Source organism: Dipodomys merriami, unplaced genomic scaffold, assembly GCF_024711535.1.
Source record: "Dipodomys merriami isolate MVZ:Mamm:240054 unplaced genomic scaffold, mDipMer1.0.p SCAF_446, whole genome shotgun sequence".
Classification (NCBI taxonomy): domain Eukaryota; kingdom Metazoa; phylum Chordata; class Mammalia; order Rodentia; family Heteromyidae; genus Dipodomys; species Dipodomys merriami.
Window position 1 is genome coordinate 325,529 of NW_027206009.1, and position 21,968 is coordinate 347,496.

The window sequence follows — 21,968 nt, forward strand, 5'->3', positions numbered from 1 at the left end:
AATTTAAACCAACAATAGCTACAGCAGAGTTTACAACTATTTCCTACTTTTCTAAAGGGAAAGGAGAGAAAGCTGAATATACTTAACAATATCAGATCCATGGGGAAGAGCTGAGAAATACACCATGCAACAGCTACCTGCTCCCAGGAGGCTGAGCTGCTACTGCTAAGTCACAGTACCATTCCTCCTAAGCAGACCCCATTACTAACTGAAACAACAGCAAATGCGAAACACATCAGAAAATGAATACTCAGAGACTCGCATGCTATTTGCATGTATAAATGAAAAGTGAATTACCAAAGGCAGCTTGAGCCAGGACCTAACAACCAACAAAGTCTATCAAGGGTCTTGATCTTCTAGAGAGATAATTCACCATATGCTCAGAAATCGTCACATCACTGCCAAATTTTCATCGATTTAAGAAATTAAAATGTAAGCTAGGTACTGGTGGCTCACGCCTGTAATCCTAGCTACTCAGGAGGCTGAGATCTGAGGATCGAGGTTCAAAGCCAAGCCCAGGCAGGAAAGTCTGTGAGACTCTTATCTCCAATAAACCACTAGAAAACTGGAAGTGGTGCGGTGGCTCAAGCAGTAGAGTGTTCACCTTGAGCTGAAGAGCTGAGGGACAGCGCCTAAGCCCTGAGTTCAAGCCCCATGCCCAACCCCCCCCCCCAAAAAAAAGAAATTAGGGGGCTGGGAAGGTGTCTCAGTGGTAGAGTGCTTGCCTCATATGCATGAGGCCCTGGGTTCAATTCCTCAGCACTACCTAAACAGAAAAAGCTGGAAGTGGTGCTGTGTCTCAAGTGGTAGAGCACTAGCTTTGAGCTGAGGAGCTGAGGGGCAGCACCCAGACCGAGAGTTCAAACCCCACAATGGACAAAAAATAAATAAATAAAAAAGAAATTAAAATGTAGCCAGGTGGCGGTGGTGGTGGCTCATGTCTGTAATCCTAGCTACTCAGATGGCTGAGATCTGAGGATCAAGGTTCAAAGCCAGCCTGGGCAAGAAAGTCCATGAGACTCCAATCGCCAATTAACTACCAGAATACCAGAAGTGGAGCTGTGACTCAAAGTGGTAGCATGCTAGCCTTAAACAAAAAAGCTCTGAGACAGCGTCCAGGCCTTGAGTTCAAGCCCTATGACTGACAAAAATAAAAATTAAGCCAGGTACCAGTGGCGCATGCCTGTCATCCTAGCTACTCAGGAGGCTGAGATCTGAAGATCACAGTTCAAAGCCAGCCCAGGCAGGAAAGTCCATGAGACTCTTATCTCCAGTAAACCACTAGAAAATCCGAAGTGATGCTATGGCTCAAGTGGTAGAGTGCTAGCCTTGAGCTAAAGAGCACAGGGACAGTGCCCAAGCCTAGAAATCAAGCCCCACAACCAACCAAAATAAATAATAAATTAATAAATAATAAAATTAAAATTAAAACGTGACATATTTCACCTCAGTTGAAGTCTTTTCTGGTAGTTTCTCAGATATAAAATATGGAGTTATGCAGGCCAAGAGATGTGCTATAAAGCACAAGAAGAGTCTGGCAATGGTATGGTTAGACAACAGTCCACACTGTAACAGCCATACTACACATTAACACAGTGACAAGAATTTGTCTTATCTAAATGCACATCAGCCGGGTGCCGGTGGCTCATGCCTGTAATCCTAGCTACTCAGGAGGCTGAGATCTGAGGATCACAGTTCAAAGCCAAACCGGGCAGGAAAGACTGTAAGACTCCTATCTCCAATAAACCACTAGAAAACCGGAAGTGGTGTTATAGTTGGAGTAGTAGTGCGCTCACCTTGAGCTGACGAGCGCAGGGACAATGCCCAAGCCCAGAGTTCAAGCCCCACGACTGACAAAATAAATAAATAAATAAATAAATGAATAAATAAAATGCACATCACTACTACTAATCTACTATACCCCTATATGCAATATAATGTCATCTATATTACTGCCCTATAATTAGGTCATTGGCATTTTTATCAACTCACAAATATGAACTGTTTGTGGTTTGTTTGTTTGTTTTGGGTCCGGTCATGGGGCCTGAACTCTGGGCCTGGGGGCTGTCCCTCAGCTCTTCAGCTCAAGGCTAGTGCTCTACCACTTGAGCCACAGCGCCACTTCCGGCTTTTTTCTTTTTTTTTGTTGTTTTGTTTTTTTGTTTTTTTGGTCGGCCGTGGGGCTTGAACTCTGGGCCTGGGCGCTGTCCCTCAGCTCTTCAGTTCAAGGCGAGCGCTCTACCATTTGAGCTACAGCGCCACTTCCCCGGCTTTTTTCTTTTTGCTTATGTTGTGCTGAGGAATCGAACCCAGGGCCTCATGCTTGCAAGGCAAGCGCTCTACCACTGAGCCACCTTCCCAGCCCCTGTTAGTGGTTTTGACTGTGGTGAGTGATACTGATGACAGAGTGTCCTTGGAAGACCTCTAAGGGGGAACACCTGACTGAATCAGAGAGCCCAGCCCAATATGAAGGACATGACCATCCGTAGTAGTGAGGAAACAAGCAATAAACCTACCAAAACCATTCACTGTGGTGACAAAATACCATGATACACACTGTTTCATTATAATGTCCTACCTAGATTCTCCTGATCTTTTCTTTAGAAATCTGTGCAAGAGATTCTACAGAGAAGATCTCTGAGAGGACACAGCCTACAACCCATACACTGGCACTCAGGTTCTTTCTACTCACTCCAACTTCCATGAGCCCAGACAGCTGGTTCACAGGCTCTGTACTGAAGCACCAACCAGCACCTGGCTTCAAGGTGGGGACTTACAACTTCTTCCACAAAGGTTCACTGAGTACCTGGCATATGTCTGCATATTCATCACCTCAGGAAACTGAAATTTCATGACAATTTTCAAAATAACTATCAGGAAAAAGTAATGAAATTATTTTTTTTAAGGAAAGAAAGAGGACAACTCTGTTTACTGGTGTTGAAATAACAATCCTTCCTATTACAACAGGGCAAGTACAAGTATTGCTCCACGACAGTCACGGAAGGCCCTGTGGCAGGCATTCCCCTCCCTTGCACTGCTGCCGCCTCCACTCTTCAGCACGCAACATGCTCAGCTGATAGGAATTACACAAACTGCATGTGCAAAGGTCTCACGATAAGACTCTCAACCTCCTCCACAATTTTCGCCTACCCTGTTTTCACACAGCTTAACCATAAACCAAAGGCCAGTTTCTCAGCAACTCTGGTCAGAAGAAGTAAGATGTACTCCCAGACTGAGGCTGCCCTGCTCATATTTTCCTTCCAACATGACTCAGCAACTTCCTTGGATTTTGCTCAGAAAATTTACCTGAAATAACCTCTCACTTATAAAGACCAGCTGCATTCTGAATTTTTTTTTTTTTTGCCAGTCCTAGAATTTGAACTCAGGGTCTAGGCACTGTCCCTGGCTTCTTTGGCTCAAGGCTAGCACACTTGCAGCTTTTTCTCTGTATGTGGTACTGAGGAATCGAACCCAGGGCTTCATGCATGCTAGGCAAGCACTCTACCACTAAGCCATATTCCCAGCCCTGCATTCTGAATTGTTTTAGAGGCTCCAATTTACTTTATCAATCTGCTCCTTCAGTACCATGATCAGAACACTTTGAGGTAACTGACCACCTTTTCTCTGTGGACTACTCACTCATGTCTCTGCTGAAGGGGGACCCAACGCAACGCCCCTCCAACCCACAGTTCATCCAGGGAGGGATGGACACCTAGCCCCACTTCTCTCTGTGGTGAACAGCAGTGGACACCAGGGCTTAGCAGTCATGTCCAGCCAGAGCTGGAATGGCCAGCCTATACCAGGTGTGTGCTAAGGTGGAGAAACAGAATTCTGAAAGCAAGGAAATGACCCAAAAGTAGAAGAAAAACACATGAGAGACTGTAGGTATTTAGAGAAAATGATTTTATCATACTGTGCCCAGCTTGGGTTTCTCCTGAGAACACTACATTCCATCTTGATTTCAGTGTGATATCCTGTATTCATGTATGCATGCATGTATGTACACACACACATGTATCCTATTTTTCTTAAATTAGCTTAATTAAAATCTCTCCTGTGGTAATGAAATGATACCTGATTAAGACATCCATATAACCAGTCATTTCCAAATTTCTATACAACAAGAATATTCAGCAATAGCTTCAGCTAATTCAGAAATTTAAAAGGCGGGAGAGGGGAAGGCCAAAGAGAGAAAGGAGAGGAAAACATTTGGAAGATGGAAGAGCACTCCTAAAAGAAGAGTCAATTTTTAAAAAGTGAAATTTCACCAGGTGGCTCATGCCTATAATCCTAGACAAATAAATCCATGAGCCTCTTATCTCCAATTAACCACCAAAAAGCTGGAAGTGGGAGCTTTGGCTCAAGTGATAGCGTGCCAACCTTGAATGAAAAAAGAGACAGCATTCAGGACCCTAGTTTAGGCTCCAACACACACAGAGAAAAAGGTAAGCTGACCAGGAAGCTGAGATCTGAGAATCATGGTATGAAGCTAGCCCAAGCAGCAACGTCCACAAAACTCTCATCTTCATTTAGCCAGCAAAAAGTTAGAAGTGGCACTGTAACTCTAGTGGTATAGTGCCAGATTTGAGCACAAAGGTTCAGAGACAGTGCCCAGGCCCTGAGTTCAAGTCCCAATATCAGCACACATACACACAAGTGAAACTTCAACTCGGTTCAAGAGAAATTCAGTAACTTTTTCTATGTGGCAGGCATTCACTCTGCTAGGCCCAAAGAGAGCAAAACAAAGCACAAGGGTAATGCCCAGTCCTTGCCTTCAATGAGCAAGATAAGATATAAGCAGAGCCCCTACTTAGCATGTGCAAGGTCTTGTATCTGATCTCGGACACCACACACACTCACAAATAAAACTGTGTGTAAGTACAAATACATTTTATAAAAACAAAACACATATCAACATGGACTCCAAGAATTGGAAATAAGAGGTTCTTATTCTGTCCTGTATGTAGCTATTGCTCTTTTTTTGTCTCTTAAGTTTTCTGTACCTTGTGTCTTGTATATAAGTTTATTCCATCTGTGGAAGGCTAAGGGAATCACAGAAATAGCAGTACAAAGGATGAACTAATTAATGCAACATTGATACTCACTATGTTGGAAATGAACTTCACAACTTGCAGGGAGGGGAGTAGGGAAAGGTAAGCTGGAGAAAATGAGGGATAGGGTAACAGTGTTTAAAAACAAATGTACTCTAAGCCAGGCGCCAGCATCTCGCGCCAGTAATCCTAGCTACACAGGAGGCAAAGATCTGAGGATCGTTGATTAAAAGCCATTCCAGGCAGGAAAGCCCATGAGACTCTTATCTCCAATCAACCACCAGAAAACCAGAAGTGGCCCTGTGGCTCAAGTGGTAGAATGCTCACCTTGAGCTGAAGAGCTGAGGGACAGCACCCAGGCCCAGAGTTCAAGCCTCATGACAAAAAAAAACAAAACAAAACAAAAAAAAAACCCACAAATAAATGTACTCATTACCTTACCTGTGTAACTGTTACTCTCTTGCTCATCACCTTTTCAATGATTTTTTTTTTTTTCCAGTCATGGGGCCTGAACTCTGGGCCTGGGCACTGTCCTTCAGCTCTTCAGCTCAAGGCTAGCGCTCTACCACTGGAGCCAAGCACCACTTCCAGCTTTTTCTGCTTATGTGGTGCTAAGGAATCGAACCCAGGGCCTCATGCATGCAAGGCAAGCACTCTACTACTGAGCCACCTTCCCAGCCCCTCAATGAAGATTTTTAAAAGTAAAACATGGGACTGGGAATGTGGCTTAGTGATATAGAGTGTTTGTCTAGGATTCATGAAGCCCTGGGTTCAATTCCTCAGTACCACATACAGAAAAAAATCAGAAGTGGTGCTATCGCTGAAGTGGTAGAATGCTAGCCTTGAGCAAAAGAAGTTCAGGAACAGTGCCCAGGCCCTGAATTCAAGCCCCAGGACTGGCAAAAAGAAATTAAAAAGTAGCCGGGTGCCAGTGGCTCACGCCTGTAATCCTAGCTACTCAGGAGGCTGAGATTTGAGGATCAAGGTTCAAAGCCAAGCCAGGGCAGGAAAGTCCATGAGACTCTTATCTCCAATAAACCACTAGAAAACTGGAAGTGGTGCTGTAGCTCAAACAGTAGAGCACACGCCTTGAGCTGAAGTGTGCAGGGACAGCGACAGCGCCCAAGCCCAGAGTTCAAGCCCCACAACAAACCAAAAAAAAAAAAAAAAGAAAGAAAGAAAGAAAGAAATTAAAAGTTAAAATGTGAAGTTCTTCAAAAGGGACAAATGGTAATGTTCACATATTACAGTGGTAATGCACAGTTTATTTCTAAAGTTTTTTAACAGGCTGTTATATTTATGTTAAGGCACTTTTCTCTTGCTTCTTCTAGGAGTTAAAAATGACAAGTGAACTTACTTCATCAGAAGCTGATCGAAGACACTGGACAGCAGCCTGTTTCTTCATTTCTTCTAGTGTTAGATCTGAACACTTTTTCTTACTCTTTCCCCATTTCTTATAAGCTCCTTTCTCCCAGCCCAGGAAGATGTCATTCTCCTGCAAGAAGATTGCAACAGGCTCAATAACTACAACTAAAGAATAAGTTTCAAGGGCTGTTTCCAACTACTATATATACATTCACAAAACGGCCCACACTAACATACTCCCCCTGAACACTCAGTAAACAACTCAACTCAGATGTTTGTACATAAACACAAAAATAACTGAAATTCTTAATTACAAGCCTTCTGTAATTCCTACTCTTTAATAATGAGTATTTGGTTACTATCATATTTTAAAAATCAACAGTTAAAATTTCCACATTTTATAGTCTAAAAACAAAAGATAAAGCATGTTAAATTTATTTCTCCTCCCTGACATATATCCATTATAAAAATCTAAAGAAAGCTCAACAGTGGTGTCTCCCACTTGTCATCCCACTCAGGAGACTGAGATCTGAAGGTCATGGTTCAAAACCAGTCTGAGCCTGGCTCACATCTGTTATCCTAGCTACTCAGGAGGCTGAGATCTGAGGATCGAGGTTGAAAGCCAGCCAGGGCAGGAAAGTCCATGAGACTCTTATCTCCAATAAACCACTAGAAAACTGGAAGTGGCACTGTGGCTCAAGCAGTAGAGCGCTCACCTTGAGCTAAAGAGCGCAGGGACAGTGCCCAAGCCCAGAGTTCAATCCCCACGACCGACCAAAAAAAAAAACAAAAAAAACAAAAAACAGTCTAAGCAGGGAAGTCCATGAGACTCTTACCTCTAATTAACCACCAAAAAGCCAGGAGCAGAGCTGCAGCTCAAGTGGTAGAGCTCCAGCCTTGAACAAAAAAATTAAGGGACAATATCCAGGCCCTGAGTTCAAGCCCCAGTATTGATATGTGTGAGTGCATATGTGCATATATGTGATATATAACTAATTGTATAACTCTGTACTTGACTGAATTATAAACATTAACCCATGTTACCAATTCTTTTGGCTATATAATATTCTAAGGTGTGGGTACACTTAGCTATTTTCCTAGACTAGAAACTTTAATATTTTTCATTACCTTTCCTTTCTTTTAATAAATTATAATTAAAACTTTTGGACAGACAACATGTGACAAAGAGAGTAGAAAGGGCAGACAACAGCGCTTGGCTTACCTGTATGAATAAATCAATGAATGAATGAGCTAAAGAAGAAAATGCATACCGATAAAACCAGAAGAACTTTTAAGATCAAATAATAGGTCAGCAACCCAAGTTATTCTAAGGTCCAAAGCATAAAATTTAGTTTTGTACCACAGATAAAAGCGGACCCGGGCGCTGGTGGCTCATGCCTGTCATCCTAGCTACTCAGGAGGCTGAGATCTGCTAAGGCCCAGAGTTCAAGGCCCACAACCGACAAAAAAAAGTGCCAAAAAGATCATTCCTGGGCATGTTTTCAGATCTCACAAGCCTGAAAGTCATTTTTTCCTGATGGTATTATTTCCACTTTCCAAGGGAAAAATATGCAGTAGAGCAATGAGAAGTATCAGTGTTTACATTTATTCAATGTAGTTAGCTAGGCTACTTAGGAGATCTGATGATTCTTGCCAATATTTCTGGGGGTAGAGTTTGTCTTGTAACAAAAACAGGACAGAATCATTACAGTTTGCATTCAAAGCTTTTTAAAGGCAGAGGGAAAAAAAAAAAATCTTTAAAAGTCCTACTATAAACCTGGCGCTGGATTACCATGTCATCAATTCTTAGATGTGAAAATAAAATTATATTCTTTGTAAAAATAAATAAATAAATAAATAAATAAACCTGGCGCTGGTGGCTCACACCTATAATCCTAGCTACTCAGGAAACTGAGATCTGAGGATTCTGGTTTGAAGCTGGCCAGAGCAGGAGCCCCCCCCCCTTTTTTTTTTTGGTCAGTTGTAGGGCTTGAACTCAGGGCCTGGCACTGTCCCTGAGCTCTTCTGCTCAAGGCTAGCACTCTGCCCTTTGAGCCACAGCTCCACTTTCAGTTTTTGAGTGGTTAATTGGAGATAAAAGTCTCATAGAGACTTCTGTACAGGTTGGCTCTGAATCACTATCCTCAGATCTCAGCCTCTTTATTCGGGGGGGGGGGGGTGGGGGGGGTCGGTCGTGGGGCCTGAACTCTGGGCCTGGGCGCTGTCCCTCAGCTCTTCAGCTCAAAACTAGCGCTCTACCACTTGAGCCACAGCACCACTTCCGGCTTTTTTTCTTTTTGCTTATGTGGTGCTGAGGAATCGAACCCAGGGCCTTAGGCATGCAAGGCAAGCGCTCTACCACTGAACCACCTTCCCAGCCCCATCAGCCTCTTGAGTTAGCTAGGATTACATGCACTAGTCATTGGTGCTTGTTAAGAATCTTATCTCCAATTAATTGAAAAAGCTGGAAGCAGCACTGTGGCTTAAGTGGTAGACTGCCAGCCTTGAGCAAAAGGAGCACAGAGACAGCACCTAGGCCCAGAGTTCAAGCCCCAGGCCTGAGAGGGGAAGGGGAGGGGGTCCTGCTATTCACAGTATATAAAAGAACAAATGCAAGTTACTGAAAACAAAACGTATTTTTGTCTTGGCTGGAGACTGGCTGTTTCTCCTTGTTTAAGTATTATTCCTCACAAACATTTTGCTACTAAAGTATATTATAGCTCAGCAGAGGTTAACATATAATGAACAGTCCCAGTCAACTTCTCTTATAGACAGCAGAAATTTTCCCAATTCAGGGAGATCTATAGGCCTTCTGAAACACAGCTTGACAATACCTATCCAACATCTCAAATATATAGGTGTACTTTTGATCCATTTTTTACTTCTGAGACCTGATGTCAACAGTAATGCTGTCTGTGATGCAGACAACTTCAATGTCAAACAGAGAGACATGGCTAAGGAAGTCATTCTTAATAAGTACTACTTATTGACCTGAAAAGTAACTGTTATTTTAAGAGAATCACTTTTACAATAGTATTATCTCACTTTTGGTTAAACATATTGTACATGAAAAGATTTGAGAATGCTATTAAAAGGTTCCCAGGGAGTTTGTGTCTTAGTGAGTAGGGACAGGTTATTACGGGGGGGGGGGGTGGTCCGGTCGTGGGGCCTGGGCGCTGTCCCTCAGCTCTTCAGCTCACAGCCAGCACTCTACCACTTGAGCCACAGCGCCACTTCCGGGTTTTTTTTTCCTTTTTTTTGCTTATGTGGTGCTGGGGAATCGAACCCAGGGCCTCATGCATGCAAGGCAAGTGCTCTGCCACTGAGCCACCTTCCCAGCCCCCAGGTTATCATTACATTTTTATTTTCTAAATTATATCTGGGCCATACTCCCTTAAGGAAGTCACATTTACGGTTTCACATAGAAGTTAGAAGAGGTGTTCACCTATCTATGAAACATCTATCAACAGCTTTACATTTCTGCTTGGCAATCTTTTTATTCATGGAACCAGTTTCATCCTTTCCCAAGAAACCATTGAAGTGTCTTTCTTGTGGTAGCAAGGTTGTAGCAAATATGGTATAGTCCCTGCCTACTAGTGATGAAGTCTAGTGGAAAAGAAAGAAAGGCAAAGCAACCATTCATAGCATGACTGATGCTGTCACACACATCTTAGAAATACTAAGTAAAGTGCAGAAGAGGATGTTCTTTTCTTGGCCTGAGAGGGAAGCAAAGGCTTCCTACCAGAGGAAGGGTCAGGATGCTCGCAGTCTTAAAGACTAAGCTGGCATGAGCAGGAAATGAATACCAGGCAGAAAATGTGCTAATGCAGGGAACAGCCAAGTTTTTCTGTAAAGGACTAGACAGTAACTATATTAAGCCAAGAGAAAGTTCAAAAATAAAATATAGATTCTTTTATATATACACACACACACAAAGAAAAAATGAGAAAGAACATTTCTAAAATTTTTATTGATAAAATGTAATTCAGTAAAAATGTATGTACTATAGCCCTTCTGATGAACAGCTGTTCTGGGGAGGAAATAACATGATTAACTGGAATTTAAAGTTAAGTGTTCCCTACCCATTACAACCAACTAGAGGCCAGAGACAGTGGCACACATGCCTACTGTCCCAGCTACTCAGGAGGTTGTGGGGAGGAGGATTAATCACTAAAGCCCAAGAGCTTCAGACCAACCTAACAAGAGCCAAGAAAGCAAAATAAAACCAAATCAACTACAAATACTCACCTCTTAAGGTTAACTTTTAAAAAATATTTTTGTAGTAAAATACAAATAAAATATACCACATGTGAGTACATGAGAGCAGTTGGTTTCCACCCTCTTTTCCAAACTACTGCTAACCACTAACCTGCCTTCTGTGTAGGGGTTTGCCTGCTGTGGACATTCTAAATAAATGGGCTTTAAAAGAACACACGTCCTTTGGGTCTGGTTTCTTTCACTTACAATGGTGTTCATGTTGTAGCATGTGTCAGCACTTCATTCCCTTTGGTTACCAAATACTATTCAGTTGTACGGATCACTACATTTTGTTGCTCCATTCATCCCCTGACAGACACTTGAGTTGGATGTACATTTTGGCTATCAATAATGCTGCTATGAATATTCAAGTGTGTGTGTGTGTGTGTGTGTGTGTGCGCGCGCGTGTGCGTGCGTGCGTGCGCGTGAGCGCGCCATTGTGGGGCTTGAATGCAGGGCCTGGGTGCTGTCCTTGAGCTTTTAATATGCTAAAGGCTAACACTCTTCCACTTGAGCCACGGCCTCAATTCCAGCTTTTTGGTGGTTAATCAGAGATAAAGAGTCTCTCCTACCTGGGGTGGCTTTGAACCTCAGTCTCCAGGAGTTACTAGGATTACAAACTGTGAGTGCATGGCATCTGGCCTGAGAGATAGCTATTGTAATGCACATTTACTTTCAATTCTACATAGAATTGCTGGGTCAATCAATCTTGAAGAACTGCCTATCTCCAGAGCAGCTGCTTTTCTAATCACACCAGCAATCTACTGGGGTGTGGAGGAGCCCCAACTTTCCATACCCTTGCCAACCTATGTAAGTGTGTTTTTTATTTTAGGTATCCTTGCAGGTATGAAGTGGTATCTCGCTGTGGTTTTAGATTCCCTAAGGATAAATCCTAACTGCAATTTGCATATCACCTTCAGACAAATAGTTACTTAAAACTCTTTGCTTCATTTAATAGTTTTTTCTTTTGAGTGGGAGATAGTACCTGGACCTGAACTCAAGGTTCTCCCTTGACTTGTTCACAGCTGGCAATCTACTACTTAAGCAATACTCCAGGACTTTTCTGCCTGGGCTGGCCCTGGATTAAGACCCTTCGGGTCTCAACTTCTAAAGTAGCTGGGATTACAGCATGAGCCACAGGAGAGCACTTGACTCTGACCTCATTTCTATCTCTCCCCTTCTTGCCATGAAGTATGTAGCTTTCCTTTGCTATACTCTTCTGCCATGAAGTTTTCCTCCCCCACCAAAGCCTACAGGCAATGGAGACAGCTTACCATAAACTGACTGAACCTATGAAACTGTGCCAAAATAACGTCTTTCTCCTTTCTTATGTTGTAAATATATGTATTTACAAATGTATATATTTATATATATGTTTGTTATATTTCAGCGGCAGAAAGCTAATGCACACCTGCTGTCTTTTTATTTCTTCCATCTGTACTGAATGTCAATTGATGATCACAATAAAATAGCAGATACATACCAAATATTACTCAAAAACACTGAGTCAAATGAAATGTTTTTTCTGAGCTCTCCCTGGACTGGAGACCTGGCTTAGGAGCTCCTGCCTACTGATGAAGCTCCTCACTAATGAAGGGCCCTAAGTTCAGACCTCAGTACTAACGAAAACAAAGACAAAAAAAATTAAAACTCTAACCTTAAAGATGAATCACAATTATGAAGAACTTCCCAATGTATTATTTATTGCCAAGTACTTTTCTATTATGATGGCATTTATTACCAAGTAGTATGTATTACCAATTACTTTTCTAGACTTCACTGTGGGGTAACGTAAGGCTAGAGTTTTGAGTGACTCCCTCATGCTGTCTTCTATCAAAAAGGGAGACTGGGAACTGGAGGAAGGCAAGAACACAGCATTCTAATACACAGCTGGTGTCACTGACGTATGCAGTGAGCTGCTGAGCACCCCCCTGCCTCCCACAACTTCCTGGGAGCAGCCTCCTAAGAACATAAACTGACATGTCAGAATGGGACCAGTGCCATCTCATCTTGAAGCTCCGTGTGGCTAAACACAAACTAGTTGTCTCATCTCTTTGGCCACAAGGATCCACTCAGAGAGAGGCATGAGGCCAACCAAAAAGGCACCCTGCACAGTGCTGCTGGGCATGTAGAAAACACTTCTTTTAGAGAGTATAAAAGAATATGACGCCAAAACTATATCTGCTGTCACTATCCTGGCCCTACAAGGAGCTAGTTTATGCCAGAAAAGAAAATAATGAGCAAATAAGTGAGTTCTTCCCAAATGCCAATAAGCAGAGGTAATTATTATTAATAAGTAGCATATATTTAGACCTTTTTTCAAGTGTAGACGATAGCCCAACACAACAGTATAACCAGTATAAATGTACAGCTTCATGAAAAATAGTATTTGTTAGGTTAAACTCAGACCTAGACCATTATACCTGTCAAAAGTTATTTTTGTTACCCTTATACTTAATTGAGTACAATGTTTTAGATCAGAGATAATAGTCCTCAAATCTGGAAGGCAATTACGTTCTACAACACTTTTATAAAAGCAACATCATAATTTAAAAATCTGAGTAAGATCTGCTTTTATTGTTGTATTCTTTCTGGAAAACCAGCCTCCTGTTTGCCCTTAGTGGTGTAAACTTCATAAGCATGTGACTTGGCAGAATGGGGATTCTATCTTCAAGAGAATGAGAGATCACGGGGCTGGTAAGGCAGCTCAGTGGTAGAACGCTTGCCTTGCATGCATGAGGCCCTGGGTTCAATTCCTCAGCACCACATAAGCAAAAAGAAAAAAAGCCAGGGCTGGGAAGATGGCTCAGTGGTAGAGTGCTTGCCTTGCATGCCTGAGGCCCTGGGTTCGATTCCTCAGCACCACATAAGCAAAAAAGAAAAAAAGCCGGAGGTGGCGCTGTGGCTCAAGTGGTAGAGCGCTAGCCTTGAGCTGAAGAGCTGAGGGACAGCGCCCAGGCCCAGAGTTCAGGCCCCACTACCGGACCCAAAAAAAAAAAAAAAAAGAAAAGAAAAAAAGCCAGAAGTGGCGCTGTGGCTCAAGTGGTAGAGTGCTAGCCGTGAGCTGAAGAGCTGAGGGACAGCAACTAGGCCCAGAGTTCAGGCCCCACGACCGGACCCAAAAAAAAAAAAGGAGAATGAGAGATCTGCCCTCCCATCCCAGAACTCTGCAATGAACAGACCACAGAGGTTGTGATGCCATGTGACTTTTGAGGCTGTGTGTGTGTGTGTCAGAGAGAGAGAGCTGGGGGAAGATGTCTTGGGGCTTGAACTCTAGGCCTGGGCAAAGTCCCTGAACTCTTCAGCTCAAGGCTGGCACTTGAGCCACAGTGCGACTTCTGGTTTTCTGGTGGTTTATTGGAGATAAGAGCCTCACAGAATTTTCTGCCTGAGCTGCCTTTGCACCATAATTCTCAGATCTCAGCATCCTGAGGAGCTAGGATCACAGGTGTGAGCCACCAGCGCCCAGCTTGAGACTGTCTAACAGAGCCTCTCTTGGCTTGCCTGCTCAGAGGGAAGCCATTAATAGCGGCAGTCCAGCTCTAGTCCAAATGAAGAGATCTGCTTCATGACCCCACTGAACCTAGCTCTCTAGTTTTCCTACCAAGGTATCAAACATGCTAGTGAAGCTACCTTGGGGCTCCAGGCCAGTGCACCTCCCAGGTGGTTACCAGTGAGTGACCTCACATAAAATCAGGAAGAGGGGCTGGGAAAGTGGCTCGCTGGGAAAGTGGCTCAGTGGTAGAGTGCTTGCCTTGTATGCATGAGGCCCTGGGTTCAATTCCTCAGCACCACATAAGCAGAAAAAGCCAGGAGTGATACTGTGGCTCAAGTGGTAGAGCACTAGCCCGAAGAGCTGAGGGACAACGCCCAGGCGCAGAGTTCAGGCCCCACAACCAATTTAAAAAAAAAAAAAAAAAATTAGGAAGAGGTTAAAAAAAAATCAATTGGGGCTGGGATGCAGTTCAGTGGCAAAGCGCTTGCCTAGCAAGTGCAACATCCTGGGTTGGATCCCCAGTACCAAAAAAGACAAAAAAAAAAAAAATTATTAGCCAAATGCTTTACTACTTGAGCCTTTTGCTTTGTTCATTTTTTGGTGGTACCGGGGAGTGGCCTAGGGCCTTGAGCCAAGAAGGCACATTTGTTGGGAAGGAGCTCTACCACTTGAGCCACATCTCTTGCCACTTTTCCCATTTGTTATTTCAAGGTAGGGTCTCTCACTTTATGCCTGGGCTGATCTTCTTACTCTTCCTGTTCACTAGGGATGACAGGTACCTTGAATTGCACCCAGCCAATGTGCTTCACTTTACTATAAGACATGTGTCACCTCACACAACCACTGGTTGAGGCAGGGTTTCACAAACTTCTATGTTTGGGCTAAGTCTCCAAGCTTATCTCCAGATCTCTGCCTTCCAAATAGTCTGAGTACAGGCTGGAGTCACTGTGCCCAGCCGCTTTAGCAGACAGGTTCTTCTGACTTTGCCTGAGGAGAGCCTGAGACTACAATCCTACCTTCTTCACATAGGTGCACCCAGGCTCACGGGTGTAAACCATCAAATCCAGCTGGTATTCTTCTGAGACAGTCTCACTAACTTTCTTGTCTCAGCTGGCCCCTACTATACATTTTGTTGAACAAATCTAGATTCATTTTATCTACACATATTATCAGAGATTTTAATTTAGCCTCCTAAAATTTATTATTTTAAACCAGGCCATCCTGTCACAAATAGAAAGTGCTACCAGAATGTTAGTCCAGTGTAATAAAACATCTTTTCAAGAGATACACTGTTATCAAAAGTACTAATTATATACAGAAATGTCCTAGTGAACACACTTGCTGAACAAAATATGTGGCAAGGCTGAATATTTCAGATTGAGATTGTTCTGGAAAATTTTGGGGGATACTCTATTAGCAGCTTATAACTGCATCCAATTACTTTTAAAGGATAGTTAATAGAAGAAACTCTATAAAGGATATATGGCAAGGTTTCTTTTTCCTTTTTTTTGTCAGTCATGGGGCTTGAACTCTGGGCCTGGGTGCTGTCCCTCAGCTCTTCAGCCCAAGCTCTTCAGCCACTTCAGGTTTTCTGAGTGGTTTATTGGAGATAAGAGTCTGGCAGCCTCTCCTGAGTTGGCTTTGAATCGTGATACTCAGATCTCAGCCTCCTGAGTAGCTAGGAGTACAGGCGTATGCCACTGGCGCCCGGCTACATGGCAAGGTTTCTATGGATGCTGTTTACTTAGCATTCACTCTGTGCCAGGCACTGTCCTTCCTATATTATTAGTGCCTAGAATGATTCCTCGCATCTATGACAGCTTAACAAATACAAGTCAAAGGGGGCTGGGAAGGTGGCTCAGTGGTAGAGTGCTTGCCTTGCATGCATGAGGCCCTGGGTTCAATTCCTCAGCACCACATAAACAGAAAAAGCCAGAAGTGGCGCTGTGGCTCAAGTGGTAGAGTGCTCGCCTTGAGCTGAAGAGCTGAGGGACAGTGCCCAGGCCCAGAGTTCAGGTGCACAACCGGCAAAAAAAAAAAAAATACAAGTCAAAGAATAAATCTCCTTTAATCCTCAATAATGTCATCAGACTTGCAGAAGACATGAAGCTTAGAAATGAAGAGAAAGGCAGAGGTTCTGATTCACCCAAGCTAGAAGGTGAAACACACTAGGTGCTGATGGGCTCACCTTTATGATCTAGCTAACAGGGAGGGCAGATTGAGAGGATCACAATTTAAGGCTAGCCCAAGCAAAAAGTCCAAAAGACCTCACCTCAACAAAAAAAAAAAAAACGGTTGGGCAAGGTGGCATGTGCCCGTTTTCCCAGCTATAGAAGAAAAAGGAAATAGGAAGATCATGATGGCATTACCACTGAGTACAAAACCTCAGAGACAGCTCCCAAGCCCTGAGTTCAAGCCCCAGGGCCAGCCTACGTGCATGCATACACACATATACAGATAGATACGCAGACGCAGACGCAGACGCAGACGCAGACGCAGACGCAGACGCAGACGCACACGCACACGCACACGCACACACACACACACACACACACACACACACACACACACACACACACACACACACACACACACACACACACACACACACCAGCAGAAAAAGACTAGAGGTATGGTCCAAGTAGTAAAGTACCTGCCTAGCAAGTACAAATCCCAGTTCAAGCCCCACTACTGCCAAAAAAAAAAAAAATAGGTAGAATAAGAACTCAGAGGGCTAGGAAGTTGGCTCGGTGGTACAGCGCTTGCCTTGCATGCCTGAGGCCATGGGTTCGATTCCTCAGCACCACATAAGCAAAAAGAAAAAAGCCGGAAGTGGCGCTGTGGCTCAAGTGGTAGAGCGCTAGCCTTGAGCTGAAGAGCTGAGGGACAGCACCCAGGTCCAGAGTTCAGGCCCCACGACTGGACCCAAAAAAAAAAAAAAAAAAAGAACCCAGATCTTCAGATTTTGCAGCCTATAATTAACCTCATGATAGTGACAATAAAGGAGAAGGCGGGCTCAAAGCAAGAACTGGAAGCTATATATCTGACAGTACTTGGGACAAACCCCAGATACTATCACACACACACACACACACACACCTCAGATACTATCACACACACCCCAGATACTATCACACACACACACCCCCGATACTAACACACACACACACACACACACCCCAGATACTAACACACACACACACCCCAGATACTAACACACACACACACCCCAGATACTATCACACACACACCCCAGATACTAACACACACACACACACCCCAGATACTAACACACACACACACCCCAGATACTAACACACATACCCCAGATACTAACACACACACACACCCCAGATACTATCACACACACACACCCCAGATACTAACACACACACACACACCCCAGATACTATCACACACACACCCCCCAGATACTAACACACACACACACACACACCCCAGATACTAACACACACACACACCCCAGATACTAACACACACACACACACACCCCAGATACTAACACACACACACACACACACACACCCCAGATACTAACACACACACACACCCCAGATACTAACATACACACACACCCCAGATACTAACACACACCCTTCAGTTACTATCACACACACACACACAGATACTCACACACCACACACACACACACACCCCATATACTAACACACACACACACACCCCAGATACTAACACACACACACACCCCAGATACTAACACACACACACACCCCAGATACTATCACAGACACACACACCAGCTACTAACACACACACACACACACACACACACACACCCTTCAGTTAGGGACAATACAATGCATACTATTTTTCATCCCTTGTCCCTCCTATGCCTCCATGATGCACATGCTACAGCACATCTATTCCAGAGTGCTTCTATCTTCCCTAGTCAATGTGAATCCTAGCATGAACACACTCTCCCATTAGGAGCAAAAGCCAATCTGGGGAGGATTTGAGGACTAGAAAAGGTTCTAGGGGCATTCCTAGCTTCTTCCCAGCTCTGAAATGCTGACTATAAAATATTGAACTGGGTTAGGGGCAAAGCTCAAGTAGTAGAGCATTTGTCTAGCAAGTGAGGCCCTATAGTCAATTGCCAGTACTGGAGGAAGGCAAAAAAGATGAAGTTAATTAGGGATACTAGCCAAATAAAGGAATGAAGAAAAAAGTACAATTTAAATGTACATATCAATGCTCATCTAACAGAAAGCACTAGTTTCTGTAGACCTAAAGGTATACTGAAATAAAGCAGATGTTCCTCAACTTACAGTAAGGTTATATTCTTATAAACCCAGGAGGCCTAGCATGCACACTGACTTGCATATTACCTCCCCCCTGCAAAAAAAACTGGCATCTAGGCCCATGTCAAAAGGTGGTCCTGTCAAGAGGAAAAGGAAGCAGCAGGGCTGGAGCAGACTTTCAGGACCGAAGAGAAAAAGCTAGAGACCCAGGGGCACCAGGAGAAAGGCTAGGAAACAGGCTGATCTCCCAGAGATCCCCTCAGACAAGAGGAATTCTAAGGTGGAGTGTAGCACAAGAGGGGCTTCTAGACTGCCAGGAACACTTCACTTCTGTATATGGGTGTATTTACATGGATATGACCTCTGTGAAAATTTACCGAGTCCTATATTTTTCTTTTTCTTTTTTCTTTTTTTTTTTTGTTGGTCGTGAGGCTTGAACTCTGGGCCTGGGTGCTGTGCCTCAGCTCTTCAGCTCAAGGCAAGTGCTCTACCGCTTGAGCCACAGCGCCACTTCCAGTTTTCTAGTAGTTTATTGGAGATAAAAGAGTGTCATGGCCTTTCCTGCCCGGGCTGGCTTTGAACCCTAATCCTCAGATCTCAGCCTCCTAAGTAGCTAGGATTACAGGCGTGAGCCACCAGCACCAGGGGATTTCTTCTTCTTTCTTCTTCTTTTTTCTTTTTCCTCCTCCTCCTCCTCCTCCCTCCTCCTCTTCCTCCTCCTCCTCCTCCTCTTCCTCCTCCTCCTCCTCCTCCTCCTCCTCTTCCTCCTCCTCCTCCTTTTTTTAACCAGCCCTGAGGCTTGAACTCGGGGCCAGGGCACTGTCCCTGGGCTGCTTTTGCTCAAGACTAGCGCTTTACTACTTTCAGCCACAGCACTACTTCCAATTTTTTCTGTTTATGTGGTACTAAGGAATCAAACCCCAGGCTTCATGCATGTTAGGCAAGCACTCTACCACTAAGCCACACTCCCAGCCCAAGAGGACTCTTTCGTGATGTTCAGCACACTGATCATTCCAGATTTCTTTTCTTTTTTTTTTTTTTTTGGGGGGGGGGGAGGAAACTATCATTCTCCTCAAGTTCTGGTCCCTAGGGCTCATATTCTTGTATCCCTAACCCTCCAGACCTCATTACAGTGACCCGAACAAGAACAGAATGGCTTTTAATGTCGATCCTCAGATCTCAGCCTCCTGAGTAACTAAGATGACAGGCGTGAGCCACTGGGGCCTGGCTCCAGTAGCTCTTCTTAAAGAGAACAAAACTAAGGTTGAGGGTTTTCTCAAAAACTAAGATTTGACTTGTCAATTTAAACTCAGCACCTATCAAACACCAAAAGGAGACTTACAATGTGATACACCATGATTTCCAGTAAAGCTGCTGTGTCATACACACTGTAATTAACAATAAGTTTAATATTCTTGCTGATAAAATATAGTATTCACCTTTGGAGTAGTCGAAGCGTAATTGCCTAGGCTATGCAAGACCCTGGCTTCAATCCCTAGTACCACAAGAAAACAAAACAAAAAACCAAAAAGACCCATGGTTAATTTAAGTATGTACTTGAATTGAAAGAGTATCTTGCATAGTAGAAACCTATTCTCTAGGGCATTACTACTCAAAAGTGACTGGTCATAAACCACTGTGGATGTTAATAGGTTATTTAGCAGTCCATAATAAAAGAAAGTAGCACTAAGATCTAAAGTCTGTTGAGAAAAGGCCTAATGTGCTCAGTGACATAGCTAATTTACCTTCCAATGCAATCTTAGTGTCCTGTAACTCAAAGGTTAAAAGTTTGCAGACTCACACTGATAAGCACAATCTGGAATATCAAAATGCACATACAGACACAAGCACAGGTTTTTTTCATGAAATACATGAGACATGTAAATACCTGTTCCTGCAGGTCGTAGTCATAACTGTCATGCAGCAGAAGACTGAGGACGTATCGAGTATAAATCATGGCATCAATGCCACATTTCTCCAGCTCTTGTCCCAGCCAGGTCTGCACTGGGCCCAAAGCATGAAGCAGAGACATGTCAGAAACAGACACTGGGCCTGGATAAGAACCTGAGGAGCTTTCAGATGGCAAACCGTCCACCACAAGTGCACACACAGGGTGCATGAATTTAGGTTGCTGACATCCTTAAAACGCAAAGCATTTTCTGCAGTTGGTACTCAGTTGATCTCTGGAGGGGATTTTCACTCCAGCAGAAAGGAGAGGTGCTTGACATCTAGGACAAACATGTGCATTTGTGCTGTAGTCAGCTCTCTAAATGAGACTTTCCCTTTTCAGGCATGACTAATTAATAAGTATCTTGCCAGCAACAGACATGTAGCTGAAATTTTCTACTTTTGTTTCACATTGAGGCCAAATGTAAATCTCCGGCAGAACCTACAAAAATGAGAGAAGAGAGAAAAATATATAGTTATAAATTCAATTTAAATTTTTAAAACTTCCTCTTCATGAAGGCATTATAGGTATATTAGAAAGTTTCCCCCAACCTCTGGAATCTCTGACTTTAAAAAATTTAATTTTTTCCAGGCGCTGGTGGCTCACGCCTGTCATCCTAGCTACTCAGGAGGCTGAGATCTGAGGATCACGGTTCAAAGCCAGCCCAGGCAGGAAAGTCCATGAGACTCTTATCTCCAATAAACCGCTAGAAAACCGAAGTGGCACTGTGGCTCAAGTGGTCGAGTGCTTGCCTTGAGCTGAAGAGCTGAGGCACAGCACCCAGGCCCAGAGTTCAAGCCCCACGACCGACAAAAAAAAAAATTGTTATTATGAAGGTGATGTACAGAGGGGTTACAGTTACTTAAGTCAGGTAATGAGTACATTTCTTTTTGGACAGTATCACCCCTTCCCTGGCTCTCTCCTAGCTTTTCCCTCCTGCCCCACCCACAAGTTATATAGTTCATTTTCAAGATAGTGTCCAGTAAGTACCACTGCAGCATTTGTTCACCATTTGTCCCTCCATTTCTGTGCCTCACCTTACCCTCCTAAAATCTTTGACATTTTAAACTACATGACACAGTAAACTTTAAAAGCTTAATATCATTTAAAATTAAAATTGAAAGGTTGATTTCTGCTTATGCTCATATTTATTTTGCTATCACAAGATAGCAAATAAATAACTTAGTAGAATTTGTTTATCTGCAACGAAGAATTCACTAACAAATTACCAGTTCATATTGAATATAATAGAAATAAGCTACTGAAGAGCCATTTCATTGGAACACTGCTTTAAAAATTAGTTCCTTAAACTTAAGTTTTATACAGGTAATCAAAATTTTTAAGCCACAGGCTCACACCTGTAATCTTAGACACTCAGGAGGCTGAGATCTGATGATTACTGTTCAAAGGCAGCTAGAGAGCTCATAAATTCAACAGACTCTTAGCTTCAATTAACCAGCAAAAAGCAGGAATGAGAGGCATAGCTGAAGTGGTAGAGCACCATCAGCCTTGTGTTATCACTCTACATTTTTACTCAAGGCTCTTGAGTTCAAGCCCAAGTAATAGCACAA

General features: G+C 43.4%; 1 protein-coding gene across 3 annotated transcripts in view; it reads right to left on the reverse strand.

The window, feature by feature from the left end:
• Positions 1-21,968, reverse strand: part of LOC138808180 (uncharacterized protein KIAA0232-like) — a 63,363-nt gene that overhangs the window by 27,188 nt on the left and 14,207 nt on the right. For all 3 annotated transcript variants that reach the window (XM_069994116.1, XM_069994115.1, XM_069994117.1), the window contains exons 2-3: positions 20,338-20,838; positions 6,409-6,546 (exon numbers count right to left, since the gene is read on the reverse strand). In XM_069994116.1, the coding sequence (XP_069850217.1) occupies positions 6,409-6,546; positions 20,338-20,568 (369 nt within the window). In that variant the 5' untranslated portion in view covers positions 20,569-20,838. The remainder of the gene's footprint in view (positions 1-6,408; positions 6,547-20,337; positions 20,839-21,968) is intronic.